This window comes from Myotis brandtii, unplaced genomic scaffold (genome assembly GCF_000412655.1).
Source record: "Myotis brandtii unplaced genomic scaffold, ASM41265v1 scaffold274, whole genome shotgun sequence".
In the NCBI taxonomy this organism is placed as follows: Eukaryota; Metazoa; Chordata; class Mammalia; order Chiroptera; family Vespertilionidae; genus Myotis; species Myotis brandtii.
In genome coordinates, this window is record NW_005360425.1 from 1,250,796 (window position 1) to 1,266,869 (window position 16,074).

At 34.8% G+C, this 16,074-nt stretch overlaps 1 protein-coding gene across 8 annotated transcripts in view; it reads left to right on the top strand.

The window, feature by feature from the left end:
- Positions 1–16,074, top strand: part of ZMYM4 (zinc finger, MYM-type 4) — a 99,997-nt gene that overhangs the window by 35,640 nt on the left and 48,283 nt on the right. For 6 of the 8 annotated variants that reach the window (XM_014541516.1, XM_014541513.1, XM_005868563.2 and 3 more), the window contains 5 exons: positions 4,056–4,577; positions 6,172–6,233; positions 6,594–6,764; positions 14,643–14,727; positions 14,963–15,218. In XM_014541516.1, the coding sequence (XP_014397002.1) occupies positions 4,067–4,577; positions 6,172–6,233; positions 6,594–6,764; positions 14,643–14,727; positions 14,963–15,218 (1,085 nt within the window). In that variant the 5' untranslated portion in view covers positions 4,056–4,066. Of the gene's footprint in view, positions 1–4,055; positions 4,578–4,723; positions 4,920–6,171; positions 6,234–6,593; positions 6,765–14,642; positions 14,728–14,962; positions 15,219–16,074 lie in introns of those variants that run through there. The other 2 variants (XM_014541517.1, XM_014541518.1) reach the window with 2 other exon arrangements.

Genomic DNA, 16,074 nt, shown 5'->3' on the forward strand with positions numbered 1-16,074 from the left:
AGATTGCAAAGGGCCAGGCCATTCATATGCAAAAGCCTCTGTGCACAGTTGGGTGGGGTGGGGTCTCAGGGAATCAACAGGGCGGACCAAATAGCTATGGCTGATCCTCAGTGCTGCCCAACAGACCCCGGGTCTCAGTGTCCCGCGGTAATCGCTGCAAGCACCTCTGAGAGAAAGCCGCCCTCGAGTTTTGCCCGATGACAGACAGTCCAGTTTCTCCCCGTATGAGTCTGGGTCCCCAGAGACTCACCCGGAACTGCAGTCGGGAGCTTGTGACTCCCTCCCGATTGAAAAAGACACAGGCGTCCTCTGTTGCCGGCCCTTCCCGCATGCGAGCCTCCGTACCTCTGCACTTTACTTCCGCACCTCCTCTGAGTCTCAGTGTGCTTTTCTCTTTCCTTCTAGTTGTAGAATTTCCACTCAGCCAGCCTTCCTGTGGTTCTGGATGATGTCCGTTTTGTCTTTTTTTTTTTTTTTAAATATATTTTATTGATTTTTTACAGAGAGGAAGGGAAAGGGATAGAGAGTTAGAAACATTGATGAGAGAGAAACATCGATCAGCTGCTTCCTGCACACTCCCCACTGGGGATGCGCCCGCAACCAAGGTACATGCCCTTGACCGGAATCGAACCTGGGACCCTTGAGTCCGCAGGCCGATGCTCTATCCACTGAGCCAACCCGGCCAGGGCTTCCGTTTTGTCTTTTACTTGTATTTTTGAAGTGGTTGTGTGAGGCAGCAATTTCCGGTGTTTACCTATGCCGCCATCTTGGTTTCTCTCTCTCATTGCATCATTAATTTACATTTCACTTATGAGCAAAGTTCAACCTTAGTGTTTCGTTTCCTGTGAAATATTTGTTTAAATCCTTTGCTTTTAAAAAAAATACCTTTTTATTGATTTCAAAGAAAAAGGGCAGAGGGAGATAGAGATAGAAACATTAATGATGAGAATCATTGATCAGCTGCCTCTCCACACCCTCTACTGAGGATTGAACCTGCAACTTGGGTGTGTGCCTTAACTGGGAAATTAAACCCTGACCTCCTGGTTCATACGTCAGTGCTCAACTACTGAGCCACACCGGCTGTCCCAAATCCTTTGCTTTTATGTATTTGGTTGCTTGTATCTTTATTGAACTGTAAGAGTCTTTGTACAGTAGGGAAATGACCTTTTTCCATATAAAGGGCAGTGAAATAATTTTTTAATGAGTTTATCCTTAATCTTTTGGTTTAGTTTGTGTTTTCTTCTCTGGTCACATTTGATCTGTTATTATTTTATTAAATTTATTCTGGATTTTGTGTCATCATAAAGGCTTTTCTCCACTTTAAGACTTAAAAATAATTGTTCCATGGTTTCCCAACTCTTTTAAGTTTTATGTCTAAACTTTAAATACAATCTGGCAATTATTTTGGTATGAGTTAGGGATTCAGTTTTTTCCAGGTGGTTACCCTTTTCTCCCAGTACCATAGTTTGAATTTAAATGTAGAAAATTTGAAAGTTGATTGCAATATTACTTTTTAGTATTTTCTCATTTGCTATGGAACTTAAATTGCTGACCATATGAAATACGTATCCTTTCCATTCATTAAACAGCTACTGAGCACATGCTGTGTAGTCAGATATTAGGAATAAATTGTTGTATAGAGAAGGCTCTAACCCTGACCTTTAGTTGCTTATAGTCTGGTAGATTTATCACACTATCTATACTAATAAAAGGGTAGTATGCTAATGAGACCGGTCATCCTTCCGGACAAAGCCATGGTGGCAGGGCTGAGGCAGAGGTGGTTAGGGCCGATGAGGCTGGCAGGGGAGAGCAGTTAGGGGCCTCTAGTAAGTATATATGTATGTTAACATCTTGCCTTTTTATTTATATTTTCTCCCTAACTTTCTATTATTATGAGAATTTAAAAATAAATAGAACATGGAAAGAATAGTACCATGAATATCTGTAACACTGTGCATGCTGTTATCCCCCCCTGCTTCTCTCTGTGACATACTGTGTGAAAATAAATTATACACATTTCTAAGATTTTAGCATCTGTTGTTTGCATTTATTATTTCTTAGTTAAGTAAAATTGGTAATTATTTCCTCTGTCTGTTTTTCTAGTTTTGTGAAGAGGTGGGTTATCACAGTCCTTATCACATAGTGGTTTTCTAATAAATACAGGTTGGGGCAAAAGTAGGTTTATAGTTGTGTGTAACCAAAACATGGTTGGTTATTCTTGTATTGGTTATTAATTATTGTATTTTCTGTATGAACAACTGTAAACATACTTTTGCTCCTCCCTGTATGTGCTGAATGAATGAGAACTTTAGGCCGTGGGTTGCTATTAAATGATTTCAGGAGAAAGTATAATATGGAATGATTTATGGTTTAAAAAGAGAATTCTGTAGTCTTTATGGAGGAGGGCAACTTGAAGAAAACTTTCATTTGGACTCTGTATCAGTTAGGACTTGATTATAAAGAGGAATTTATTCTGGATCATACCCAGGGAATGATTTGAAGAACCAACCACACTGAAGGTTTCATCTGGTCTTCAAATAAAAGCAAGGCTGTTGTTGGTATCTCTATTTTTAATGTTTGCTTCACTATATGTTTTTGTCATTTCTAACTTGGCTGCTCATGGACCAATTAAATGTGTTTCGGGGTTAGGATTTGTAAGAATATGGTTGCTTCTTAGATACCTATGTGGATTGAGTTAGTACACTGTCAACAGGAAGAGATATAGGATGTTGGAATGGTGCCAAGTGGAGGAAATGGATTTGGAGAATTAGTCCAGGGGAAGGGGAATTGGAGTATCTCTTTCTTTTCTATCTTGAGCAGATGGCTGGTTTGGTGATACTATTAATCAAGTGAAAGAAATACTAGAAGAATATGCTTGGAATGGGAGCAGGATGAGTTTGGTTTTAGAGGTACTAAATTGGAGTCCTTAGAGAAGCTAGAATAATATAAATATCTGACTCTTGGGTCTAAGCTGAAGTGCTTAGGAAGTCTACTGCAAAGCCAAGGCTATGGTGGTATAAAAAGTAGTCCAAGAGTATAAAATGAGAAGAGAACTGGAATCTTGGAGGAAAGCTGATATTGAGTGCATAGAGGAAGAGGTGTATAGACCAGTTTAAAAGGGAGGAAGAAATATAGAGTCAGAAAAACCAAAGGAATTTTATCCAGGAGGGATATGCCACATAAGGGGTACGCCACATAAATCCTAATGGATTTGACCATTAGGAGATCATTGATGATCTTAATGAGAGCATTTCCAATGCAAAATTGGGAACCAGATTGCTTTCATCTAAAGGATTAAGGTGAAGTAGGAATAAACCACTGTAGACTTTTTCCTACAAGTTTGACTGTGAAATAACGGTGAATGAAGTAGAAGAAATACAAAGCTGGAAATTTTTGTTGTTGTTTTATTTTGGAATAAGAGAGACTTGAGCATATAGTTTAAAACAGTAAACACTTTTAAAATTTATTTTAGCTTGGATACATTTCATTTTTATTATTATAAACATTAACTGCTGTGTTTATTAGAATTAGTGCAGAGAAATTGGGACTCTGAGACCAGAGACCTGGGTTCTAATATCAGGTCCCCAGAATAATCACTATACTAATTATAATTATCACTTTTATACTCTGTTAGTAGGTCCTTTATACACACTACCATTAATCCCCACCATAAATTAATTTCCAACATCAGTATTACATCTCTTTATAGATAGATAAACCTGAAAGTTTACTTTTCAAGATAATATAGATTTTCTGTGATCATGCTATGATTCCAACACAGGTATGTCTGATTCTGAAGTTGGTACATTTATCTAACTCACATTGCCTTTCTTCCTAACTAAAAATAGTTTTTCAAGATTAGGGTCCTGTTTCCTTATCTGTCAAACAGGGATAGTCTTATCTGTCACTCCTGTCTTAAAGTGTTAATGGAATACTGTGATATTACCTATATTTTGTTTGGAAAGAAAAAATATTTGATTAAATACCAGGCAGACCTTATAAATGTGGTCAACTTTAGCATTATCGTTTGTCTAAACAGTATTTTACTTTTTAAGGTGGTGGTATCATGGATACAGAAATGTCTGAAGATATAGACCACAACTTAACTCCTACCCTTGACAGCATGCCTTATGGAATGCCGAATCAAACAGGATCTGAAAATTCATTGCTGGATGAAGATGATTATTTTTTGAACTCTGGGGATCTTGCAGGAATTCCAGTCGTTGGTAGTGACAATGAGGATGAACAGGATTTTAGTTCAAAAGACAATCTTGTTTCTTCAGTTCATACTGATGATAGCTTGGAAGTAGAGAGAAGAGTCACACAGCATGAATCAGACCATGAAAATGAAATACAGATTCAAAATAAATTTAAAAAAGACTTTCCTAAACAGTTTGATCAGGTTTCTGTCTTTAAATCAATACGGAAAGATTTTAGTCTAGTAAGAGAAAACAGCAAAGACACATTTTCTGGAAAGGAGAAAAATAGAGACCTAACTTATGAACATGAAAAACAGTTGGACAAATCCCATAAAGAGGTGGATTCAAGGTTGAAAAGCAGTTTTTTTGATAAAGCAGGTAATAATTGTTGGAATAGAGCCATAAGCCACAATCAGTAACAACATACTTATAATAATACAGCTTTTATTACTTCTGATGCTAAGTGAAGTATATGAACAGTTAAATTCATTGTAAGCTTGTCATTTTTTTTTTTTTTTTTTATCCTTGTTCTTTGCAGAGTGACTGAATTTCTCCCCGTAACTTTTGGTAATGGTATAAATGGTTGAAAAATAGCTCTAAACCTCATTTCTCCCTCCCCTGGTTGCAATATTTTGATGAGAAGGCAAGATACTCGAATCACCTGTTCATTTTCTTTGGTTGAACATTGGAACCTGAAGTTGGATTTAACTTCTTTGTGCTGTAAGCACTAATTCAAACTGCTGTCCCACCAAATTAGGGAGGGTTTTTCTTTTTGATAACATTTCTATTTTATGTTTTAGAAGTTTCCTGAGGCTCTTCTTGAGCCTCTTTGCTCAGTGTATCCTATACTTTAACTCTAGTTCCATTCTTGAGTACATCATATATTTTCCTCATGCATCCTTTTTCTATTACTGTTCTATTTGCCTGCATGCCATTTTCTCTCTTTGTATATATGTCTGTAAAAGTACTTTTTATTCACAATGCCTACCTCATAAACCTCTACTACTCTCCAGTCACCACTAACCTTCCTGTATCAAGAATGAATTGTTTTCTTATCTATATTTTCATAGCATTTTGTTCATGCTTCATTATTTCTAGTCCTTCTCACACAGGATTATAGTTTTGTATTTATTTTTGCCTTACATACTAGTGTAGGTGTTTATGGAGGGTCAGATTGTATCTTATTCATCTTTGTATTCTTGGTTATAGTGAAAATAGTAATGTTTCAATAAATATTCAGTAGATCTGAGGGAAAGAAAGGTATAATTTATCAACCTTAAATTTCTTCTGACAATTATAGGAGAAATACGGTAGAAAGAACAAATCAGTATACATTTTCAGTATCCCCTGTAGTGATATTGAACATTATGAGGCTACTTATCCTCAAGTAACATAATGTCTGGTAGTAGAAGGGACAATACAAGTATTAGAAGTGTCAGTGACCAGTTGAGTAGCATAGATTTAATTTATTGTTAAAGACAGTGGTGGAAGAGTTTGTCATAAGGCAGGCAGTACATGAAGATTTTCAAATTATTGAAACAGGGTTTTGGATATTCCTAGAGATGATTTTTAACTTATTGGCCAGAAAAGGTTTTATAGAGGAGAGGTGAATTTTGACCTGAGCTGAGTCTAGAAGACTGTATAAAGATTAGGATAGATAAAGGGGACTTGGAATGATATAAGCAGAAATGGGGAATAACAAGTAATTTACAGAGCATAGTGAATAAAGTAACCACTATTTCGATTTGAGAAGGAAAAGTGTGAGATGAGGCTAAAAGTTAGATGGTGTGAGATTGTTTACTGTGAATGAAACTACCTTTTGGGTGTTCTTGGGGGACCCATCTCATGCTAATGAGCATCTTAGTTGGAAACGAGAGGTGATTATCAAATGATAGCTTTTTAGGTTACTTTTTATGTAAGATTTGTTATTCATATACATGTGTTTGTTTTTGTTTTGTTTTTCTTTCAATAGCTAATCAAGTTGAAGAAACATTACATACTCATTTACCACAAACCCCAGAAACAAACTTTAGGGTAAGTTTTCAGTGTGTATGTAGAATGCTGTAACTGTGGCAAGTGTCAAAGTTTTCTTTATGTTACTTTCTAAACTGTAACTATATGTAGTAGGTAGAGCGCTGATTTTTATTTTATTTTATTATTTTATTTTATTTTATTTTATTTGCTTTATTATTTTGGAAAGGATATCTTTGGAAATAAAGTCTCAGCTCTTAGATTATTTGTACTTGATATTTAGACATTTACTTTTAGGTGTAGGGATTCTAATGAATGTCCATAGAGTTCTTCATTTCCGATAAGTTTTTCTTTGGGTGTTGAACCTGAAGAGGAATAAATCTAAAACCTGAATATTTATTAATCCTTTATATTGTGTTTTAGGATTCCAGCTATCCATTTGCCAATAAAGAACCCATTGGTTCAGAACTGGGGAATTCCTTTGCATCAAATATTAGAATTAAAGAAGAACCTTTGGATGATGAGTATGACAAAGCAATGGCACCACAGCAGGGACTACTAGACAAAATTAAAGACGAACCTGACAATGCTCAAGTAAACATTTCACCTTTTTTTTCCCCCTTCTTTTTGTTTTGCACATGAATTATTCATTTGAGAGCAGATGTTCTTGATTAAAAAGTGAAGTAGTTTGTTGACAGGGTGAGAGGAGACTCTTAATGAAAGTTGAGACAATTTGAATTATCTTGTGAGAATAATGCTAAGTAACCAACAGGAGTTATATGAAATGTTTCCTGACTAGTAATTAGGCTTTTTAATCCCGTTTGTTCCTAAATACCATTGTACTCTGATTTTTACAGTTTAGTGCAGAATTAGGGAAAGTGTGAGTCTTCAAGGATTAGAGATTGATACAGAAGATAGGGCTGAAGGTTTATGGTGATTTATTAGTTTATGGTTTGATTGAGCTTATATGAATAAATCTTTGCAGTTACTGCTAGTGGAGTACAGGCTATGTATAGATTTAAATGTTTTTCAGGAGGGAGTAATAGACAGGCTATCTTTGGAAGGATTAATTGATTGAAGAACCAGGTCATTGGATCAGTGGATAGAAGGTAAAGAAGGGTAATAGGGGATACTAAATTTGAGAACTGTGAATAATAAAGGTAGGGATAGAGCTCTGCTATTTCAGTTTATCTCTGGAGGTAAAAGTCATAAGAGCTATCCTATAAGCCAGCGAAGTTATTCATGCAGTTAATGACATTGCAGTGGTTAGGATGAAAGAAAGAAGTTATACCAGGCACCGTAATCATACTGGAATATGGGAAGGAGAACAAGGGATGAATACACAATAGTAGCAATTATTTGAGGGTTGTCTATGGTTTATACAGATCACATTAATTCAGAGGCTGAGAAAACAAAGATAGTATGAATTAGCTCTTTCTCTGAAATGACAGTTAATCTGGAGGAAAGCTTGCTTTTCCAAATCTTCCTGTTATACTAGGGGGTTTGAGAATGTGAGACTTCTGTGTAAGAGATTTTTTCATTCAGATGTCTTTGAGCAGGGTTTCTCAACCTCAGCACTGTGACATTTTGGGCCAGATAATTCTTTGTTGTGAGGGGCTGTCCTGTGCATTGTAGGATATTCAGCAGTATTTTTGGCCTACTAGATGGCTATAACAATGCTGCCCCCTGCCCAAGTGTTTTCAGATGTTACCAAATGTCTTCTGGGGGACAAAATTGTCTATTATTGAGAACCACTGTTTTAGAGTAAGGAGATAGAAGAATAGATAATCTATAGATAATAGGTGATCGGTACGGTCAGATTGTTGCTCAGTTAAGCTAGAATTTCATGGTGTGTAGTGGAAGGTAGCTATATAGTGATGATAAAGCTGTAGGAGTTGGATGGGTATGAGTGTAATGGCTACAAAGAAGATGGTAGAGAAGGAACATGAAAATATTTGAATAGAAGGTAGATTGTGAAAGCATATTTAATAAAAGCAGGCAAAATGGAGATCATGGATATCTGAATTAGGGATAAAGAAATGTCTTGACATCTAGGGAAAATTTATGTGTCAGTGTATGCCTCAGAAAACTACACCATGTATGTATATAGGGCCCGTCTCTTATCTCTTTACACATCCCAGTGTGGATATGGGAAATCCATAAGAAATCATGATATGGTGGGTTACCAAAGGCATCCCATTCTTACTGTACATGATCCAGTGACACTTTTCTTGGACGAAAAGTCAATTACAGCAAAAAACAAATACATTGAGGAGGAGGAGTTATTGGTACTACTGTTCTGAAAATAGTCAGAGGTCCTAGTGGCTGGAGAATTCCATAAGACAAAGAAACATCTACATTTTTATATTCTATTCAGATTGTAAAGATGTGTTATAAAATGCTGAATGTGAAGTTTCATCATGATTACGGGGAAGAACTTCCTCAAAGGCTCACCACCTGTTTGATTGGACTCTTGAGAACCAAGCAGGGATGTGTGTAGGTCCTAGGCATAAGGTCCTGAAGCATTCTTTGCCCTGACCCTTCAATAAGGTATCCCAATATGTGAGTGGGTAAAGCTACTTTTCTCTAAGAAGTTGTACCAATCCTGTAGGAGCAGATCTTTGATAATTCTTCCAGAAATCCCTCAGGGGACCTCATGTTAAACTGGTTCTTCCTTTTCTTTTTCCTCCCCTTTTCTTTCCTTCTACTTTCCCTCTGTTCCCTCACCTCTGTTTTCCTCCCTCCTCTCCCTTCTTCATTGTTCTGTTCTTTCAGGTCTTTCTTCCCCGCGACCATTAGAAACCTGTATTTCTTGCTGTTCACTACTGCTAATGCTTTATCACTTAAAAAAACCCCACTTTATTGTTGAAAGTATTACAGATATCCCCTTTTTTCTTCTGTTGACCCCCTCTACCCCGCTTCTGCTCCCTCCCCAGGCCTTTCCTGCACTATTATTTGTCCTTGGGCTATACATATATGCATATAAGTTCTTTTATTAACACTCCCTCCCCCTTCTGAAATACATCAGTCTGTTGCATATTTCAATGTCTCTGGATCTATTTTGTTCATCAGTTTATTTTCATTAGATTCCACATATAAGTGAGATCATGTTATACTTGTCTTTTTCTGACTGGCTTATTTCGCTTAGCATAATACTCTCCAGGTCCCTCCATCCTGTCTCAAAGGGTAAGAGATCCTTTTTATATAGCTGCATAGTATTCCCTTGTGTAAATGTACCACAGTTTTTAAACCCATCAATCTATTGATGGGCCCTTGGGCTGTTTCCAGATCTTAGCTATTGCAAATAAGGCTGTGATGAACATAGGGATGCAGGGTGCATATATTCTTTGATTGGTGTTTCAGGCTTCTTAGACTATACTACTAGAAGTGGGATCAGCTTTATCACTCTTACTCATTTCCCATAGACTGGAAAAGGGAGTTCCAATGTATTATTATAACTATTAACCTGAGGTTCATAAAATGCTGGTAGGTTTTATTTTTGACCATTAATTACTAGTAGTAGCTTTTCTCATGATTTAATAAGATCATAGCTTTAGCTCATGGCACCTTGTCAAAACCTCCCTTGGCTTTTCTCTTGGCTTAACTTGTAGTTTTGCTTTCAGCTCACTCTATAATTTTTCTTGTATGATTCATTTGGTTTTAACTTCTTTCCCATATAAATCACTAAAGTGCTAAAATGTGTTCTTATAAATTTCACTGCTTCTACTTATTTGCTCTTGATTATTTTTTCTGTTACAATTTTCTGGATTTGTCAGTTATTCTGTTTCTGTTACTGGTATAACATCATTTGGCCTCCCAGTTTCATTTCCATTCAAATCCCATTGCATGTCACATTTCTTAATTCAAATCCCATTGCATGTCACTATAGTATTTTCTGTGGTGTTTTTACAGTTACAAGATATTTTTATGTGTGCTGTGTTGTTTCATCTTCTTATTTCATACGGCCAGAGTAGATGATACTAACTCTATTTGTAAATGAGGAAACAGGTTCTAGAGGATAAGTTAATTATACAAGGAGCCAATCTAGCACCAGAATCAAGTTCTTACTTTTATTAGTCTGCCAATCTTTTGGTAAATAAAAGTTGTTTAATTAAAAAAGAAAGCCTACAGAAGGTTTTAAAATAGAAACTTTAAAGAGCCAGAGAACTCCATTTTTTTTATAAGTTCTAAAAGTTGGAAAATCGGTAAATGTTACATTAAAATCAATTTTTTACCTTTTCTTTTTGCACATAATAAAAGGAGAGCTAATCTATAATCTTTCATTGAAATAAATGAATTAGAATGAGAAGGCAAATTATTTGTCACAATAGTGAGTCACATAGTCTTGGAAGTCAGAATTCAGTAATTAAATGTTGGGGCCTTTTTTTAGTCATATCAAGTTAACTTGCTATAGGAGGAAGTGGGTTCTTCATTTCTAAAATACTTTCTTGGGATAGTGATATGTATCTTCCTTTTTGGTAAACAAAGGGAAGTTAAAGGTATTGGTAAAGGATCTTTTTTTGTGTTTTGTTTTGAACCTGTTTTTCTGCTCTGAAAGCTTTTGGGTCATCAGATTTTCACTTCTGAAGTTATTAGTCATTGGTTTGTTATTAAATTTGTAAATTTAGTTATTATTGGGGGAATCTTAAAATAACATGATCCTGCCTTGAAGGCATTGTGAGGTGAAGAAACAGAGTACTTAAGATATATACTTATTTTATTGTATTACATGAGTAATGCATATTTGAGGCTTACAGAATGTATCAGAAATTTGGAATAATTGTTACTGACAGCTGATGGGAGACCATTAAAATATGCCAATAAATATTGATTTTTATCTGGAGTTTTCTGAGATAAAAAAAGTTGTTTTTACTTAAAATTTACATTGTGGTATATAACATTGGAATGTCAAGATTGGTCAATGTTAGAAAATCTTTTAATATATAACTTTACCAACAGGTCAAGTAAGACTATATAGATAGAGATATATAGATGCCAGAAGACATCTCATGTAATTCACTATGCATTTCTTGTAATACTCTCTTGATCATGGTAAGGAAATACCTTCTTCAGATCAATAACAGTCATTGAATTTAAAACTACAGTGATGGAAACTTGTTAATTACTAAAAGAACACAAATTACTGATTCATCATTGTTATTTAACTCTTGTTGGATTTCGCCCCAATATAGTATGTTAAAGAAATTAGAAATAATGGAAAGGGGGAGACAGAATTATCATCATTTGCTGGTAAGGATCCTTATTAGAAAATTAGTAGAACTCATGAAAGTTTAATGGACTAGCTCAGCCGTGGGCAAACTACGGCCCGCGGGCCGGATCCAGCCCGTTTGAAATGAATAAAACTAAAAAAAAAAAAAAAAAAGGTACCCTTTTATTTAATGATGTTTACTTTGAATTTATATTAGTTCACACAAACACTCCATCCATGCTTTTGTTCCGGCCCTCCGGTCCAGTTTAAGAACCCATTGTGGCCCTCGAGTCAAAAAGTTTGCCCACCCTTGGACTAGCTAGTTGAATATTAGTTAAATAAACGATAGCAATATTCTATAAATCATAATTTCCTCAGTTAGATAATATGATAAGAAGATACACTATTTTCTATAGCAAAGCAACTAAAATATACTCTGTTAGATGAAACTTGAATAAATGGTGAGACTTTTTTTTTTTTAAAGTAAGATATCAGTTATTTCTAATTAAGGTATAGGTTTGATATAATTCTGGTGAAAATATCAATAGGTTCTGATGTTTTGAAGGAGTAAACAGGCATGCACACACCACGTTACATATATGTTCTAAAGATAGATAGATAGTGACAAACTCTAATAATTGGTTAAACATTCCACAATTATTTTCATTAGAATAGTGTGATTTTATAAGGTTAGTGAGGCTAATAATGATACAGAATGGATTGCCACAAAAAAGATATTATATTTAAAGGAATTAGATATATGAATGATGAATGGAAGGAATTCACCAGCTATCCAGAGAAAGAAAAAGAATAATGCCTATCTATAATAATAAGAGCATATATGCCAATTAGACCAGACGTCCTTCCGGACAAAGCCGGGGCTCGGAGGGAAGCCTGGGTCCCGGGTGCCAGAAGGAAGCCAGTGCCAACAGCCAGGGGAAGGAAGGCCTACTCTTGCACAATTTTCGTGCATCGGGCCTCTAGTTATACATAAAAATAAATAAATACCAGGTGGATTTAAAGTAGGGGCTGGTAAAATATCAGTAATGGGCTAAACCCAGCTTATCCTCTGTGTTTCTGTCTTGTTTTGCTTTTTTTTTTCTTTCACACATTTTTTTGTAAATGAAGTTTTATTGGAGTATTGCCACATTCATTTATTTTCATATGATTTCTAGATGCTTTTGCTGTACTATGGCAAAGTTGAGTGGTTCTGATAGTATGGCTTGCAAAGTTAAAAATACTTAATATCTGACCCTTTGCAGATAAAGTTTGTGGACATCTGGATTAAAGAACTGTATTATAGACAATGAAACCACATTCTTAGAGTTTGTTGCAGAAGTAGAACTTTGTAAGAAATAGAAGGAATCACAAAGGTAAAAAGTGTCAGCATTTTGGCATAAAAATGGAAACTTCAGTACATAAAATTTTATCTCAAAGTACATAATGAGAAAATGTTGATACCAGATGTTACAGAGGGCTAATACTATTACAGTATACTTTTTTATAAATAGATATTAGAAAAGAATTGCAAATTGAAACACCAATGGGGAAAAGACTTTTTTTTTTTAAATATATATTTTATTGATTTTTTTACAAAGAGGAAGGGAGAGAGAGAGAGAGTTAGAAACATCGATGAGAGAGAAACATCGATCATCTGCCTCCTGCACATCTCCCACTGGGAATGTGCCCACAACCAAGGTACATGCCCTTGACCGGAATCGAACCCGGGACCTTTCAGTCCGCAGGCCAACGCTCAATCCACTGAGCCAAACCGGTTTCGGCGGGAAAAGACTTAAATGGCTTTTTTCACAAATTACTAGAACAAATATAATTAAGTGATACTTGTTTGTTTTTTAAACAATGTCATTGCATATCAGGAACTTTTACTATGTATTTGTTTACTTAGTAATTCCACTATAAGGATCATTTCTTTTAGGAGTTAATCCTAAAAATGAGAATTTGAGTATTCACAAAGATGTTCTTCATGGATTGTGTGAAAAATGGAATGACACTTGGTTGGGGTTATGTAACTCTATGTCATGCTGGGCCATGAAAACGGAGCCTCAGTCCAAAGGAAAAATCAGTAATACTGATCCTGTCCTTATTTATTTCAAGTTTTGATACTATATTCATCATGGATTTTGCATTTTTTATTTTAAAAAATATTGCATTAACATAATTTTTTATCTTGATTACTGATATTTTTGGTGCTTTAATTTTATGCCCGAGGCAAGTGCCTCTCTCACTTCAACCCAATCTCTTTCCTGTATAATCTGTTACATCTGTTAAAATATATCAGTATTTCTCAAACTTGAGGAGTAATATACAGATACCCCTCACCACAAAGAAAGGGAGTATTGTTGGAGTTACCTGAGAATTCCAAGAATAAGAAGTCTTGCAGGATTTTTGCAAGTCCAGTGTGATAAACAATGAATTAATCTACCACTTTGCAGTTTCGCAATGCAATAATATAATTGTAAAAGTAAACAATAGCAATGAAAACTGGTAGTATAACTCAGTTATATGTGGTTATTTATGACTTTAAATATGTTTACATTCACTAAAAATGTCATTGAAATAAAAACAGTTTTAAAAAATTATTTTAGAATTCTCAGACTCCCCAGATTATATCTATAGACCTCAAGGACTCTTGGACTCCAAATTAAAAAACACTGATGCTTAACCACTTAGACGTGGAGTAATATTTAATATGCAAATGTTCAGTTGATTCAAGTGGTCAAAAAAATCATTTTATGAGAATGGTGTATTTAATATAATCGCAAAGAAATAAAACCTCTGAATGCAGGAGGGGAAAGAAGACTAGAAAAAAATATACCTAAAGGATAACAGTGATTGTTTTGAGGTGATAGAAATATGATTAGAATGTTTTTCTTATTCCTATTTGTCTAAATTTTGTATAGTGGGTGTGTATTACTTTTATAATAGGTAAACAGCAACTTAAAATACTATAATATTAAAATTTTAAAAAATGATTTGTAATTATCTGGTAGTACATACTATAAGCTAATTAGGTAACTGCTTTCATATTTGGCCTTTTATTCTCTCAGCATATACAAATTTACTCCCTTATTGTAAATATATGTTGCTGCTGTGTTTTTTGTTTTTTTTTATTAATGTAGTAAATAAACATTTTCCACCCCTATATAGCTATTGTGAAATGTCTTCAATGTTTGGATTTGTTTAGATACATTGTATTTATTCTTTCCTCTATGTATTCATTTCATTTTGTTTTGTTTTTAAAGGAGTTTAATCATGGCCAACAGCAAAAAACTCAAGAGGGGGAACTGAAAATTAGTGCTGTGTTTTCAGTCAGTGGCAGTCCTCTTGGTAAGATACAGAACTGAATGATTATATTTATTTATTCTGACCAATATGAGTGAGAAGTATCTACCTGTATTAGTAAACTAAGCAGTTCTCTCTGCCCAGTTAGAATGGCTTGAACTGCGTATTGCATAATTAGTATTGAGTTTCAAGACCAATTCTAGAAGAGAAAGGAAGATTCATACTTAAAATTCATGGTCAAAGTAAAACATTTTCTTTCAAAAAAATTTTTTTTTTAAAGCTCCACAGTTGACTACTGGCTTCCAGCCTCCTCTGGCGTCATCTGGCATGAATAAAATGCTACCTTCAGTTCCAGCCACAGCTATTCGAGTTTCCTGTTCTGGTTGTAAAAAAGTTCTACAGAAGGGGCAAACTGCTTATCAGAGGAAAGGGTCTACGCAGCTTTTCTGCTCTACACTGTGCCTCACTGGATATACAGTTCCACCTGCCCGCCCACCACCTCCTCCCACCAAGAAAACTTGTTCAAGTTGCTCTAAGTATAGCAGAATTCTAAATTATCTTCTTTGTTTTCTTTCTTTTAAGATACTTTGTTCTTATCCGTGTATTGTTTAATTTTCTACATTTTCATGGTTTTTGAGAAATATCACATTATTTAGTACCAACAGATAAGTTGTTATTTTTCTTTTTTCTGGATGGCAGGTGCTCAGCTTTCTTTTTAACTTTAAATTCATGGTCAAAGTAAAACTTTAAATAATGCACCTTTTCTATATTAGAGATGTTTTTGAAACCAATCTTTTCATCCTTGTTAGTTGAGATACTTTATGAAGCAGAAACTATACCATTTTAGGGGTATTATATGGCCAAAATATTTTGGTTGCAACTGTAGGTAATAGATACTTAAATCCAACAAATATTTGAAGTTATATTTCCTACTATATAATTAGAATTCATTTAATACTTTCTTCTTTACATGGATTCAAATATATATACATGCACATATATATGTATATGTATATATATATATATATTCAATATCTGAATTACTTCAGAGGTCCCATTTCAGTGTTTAACAACAAAAAAGTGTGTGTGCCCTTAGACCTTATAAGGACATCCTGATATATTTGAATAATATGTACTAATTTTGTAAGGCGATTGATAGAAATTTTAAATATGTCAGAAAAAGATGAATGATGCCTTGTTCTAATAATAGAATCACGTTGGCTTCTATTATTAACCTATGCAAACCATGCTTTCGTAGTTTAGATATTTGTGTTAAAGTTCCTCATGTGGATGCAGCTCTCTCTGTGGAAAAAGATACTCCCTCTTGTGGTTCAGTTGGAAAAAGGCATATAGACAAAAAAAAAAAAGAAGTTTGAATATGGTTAGATATTT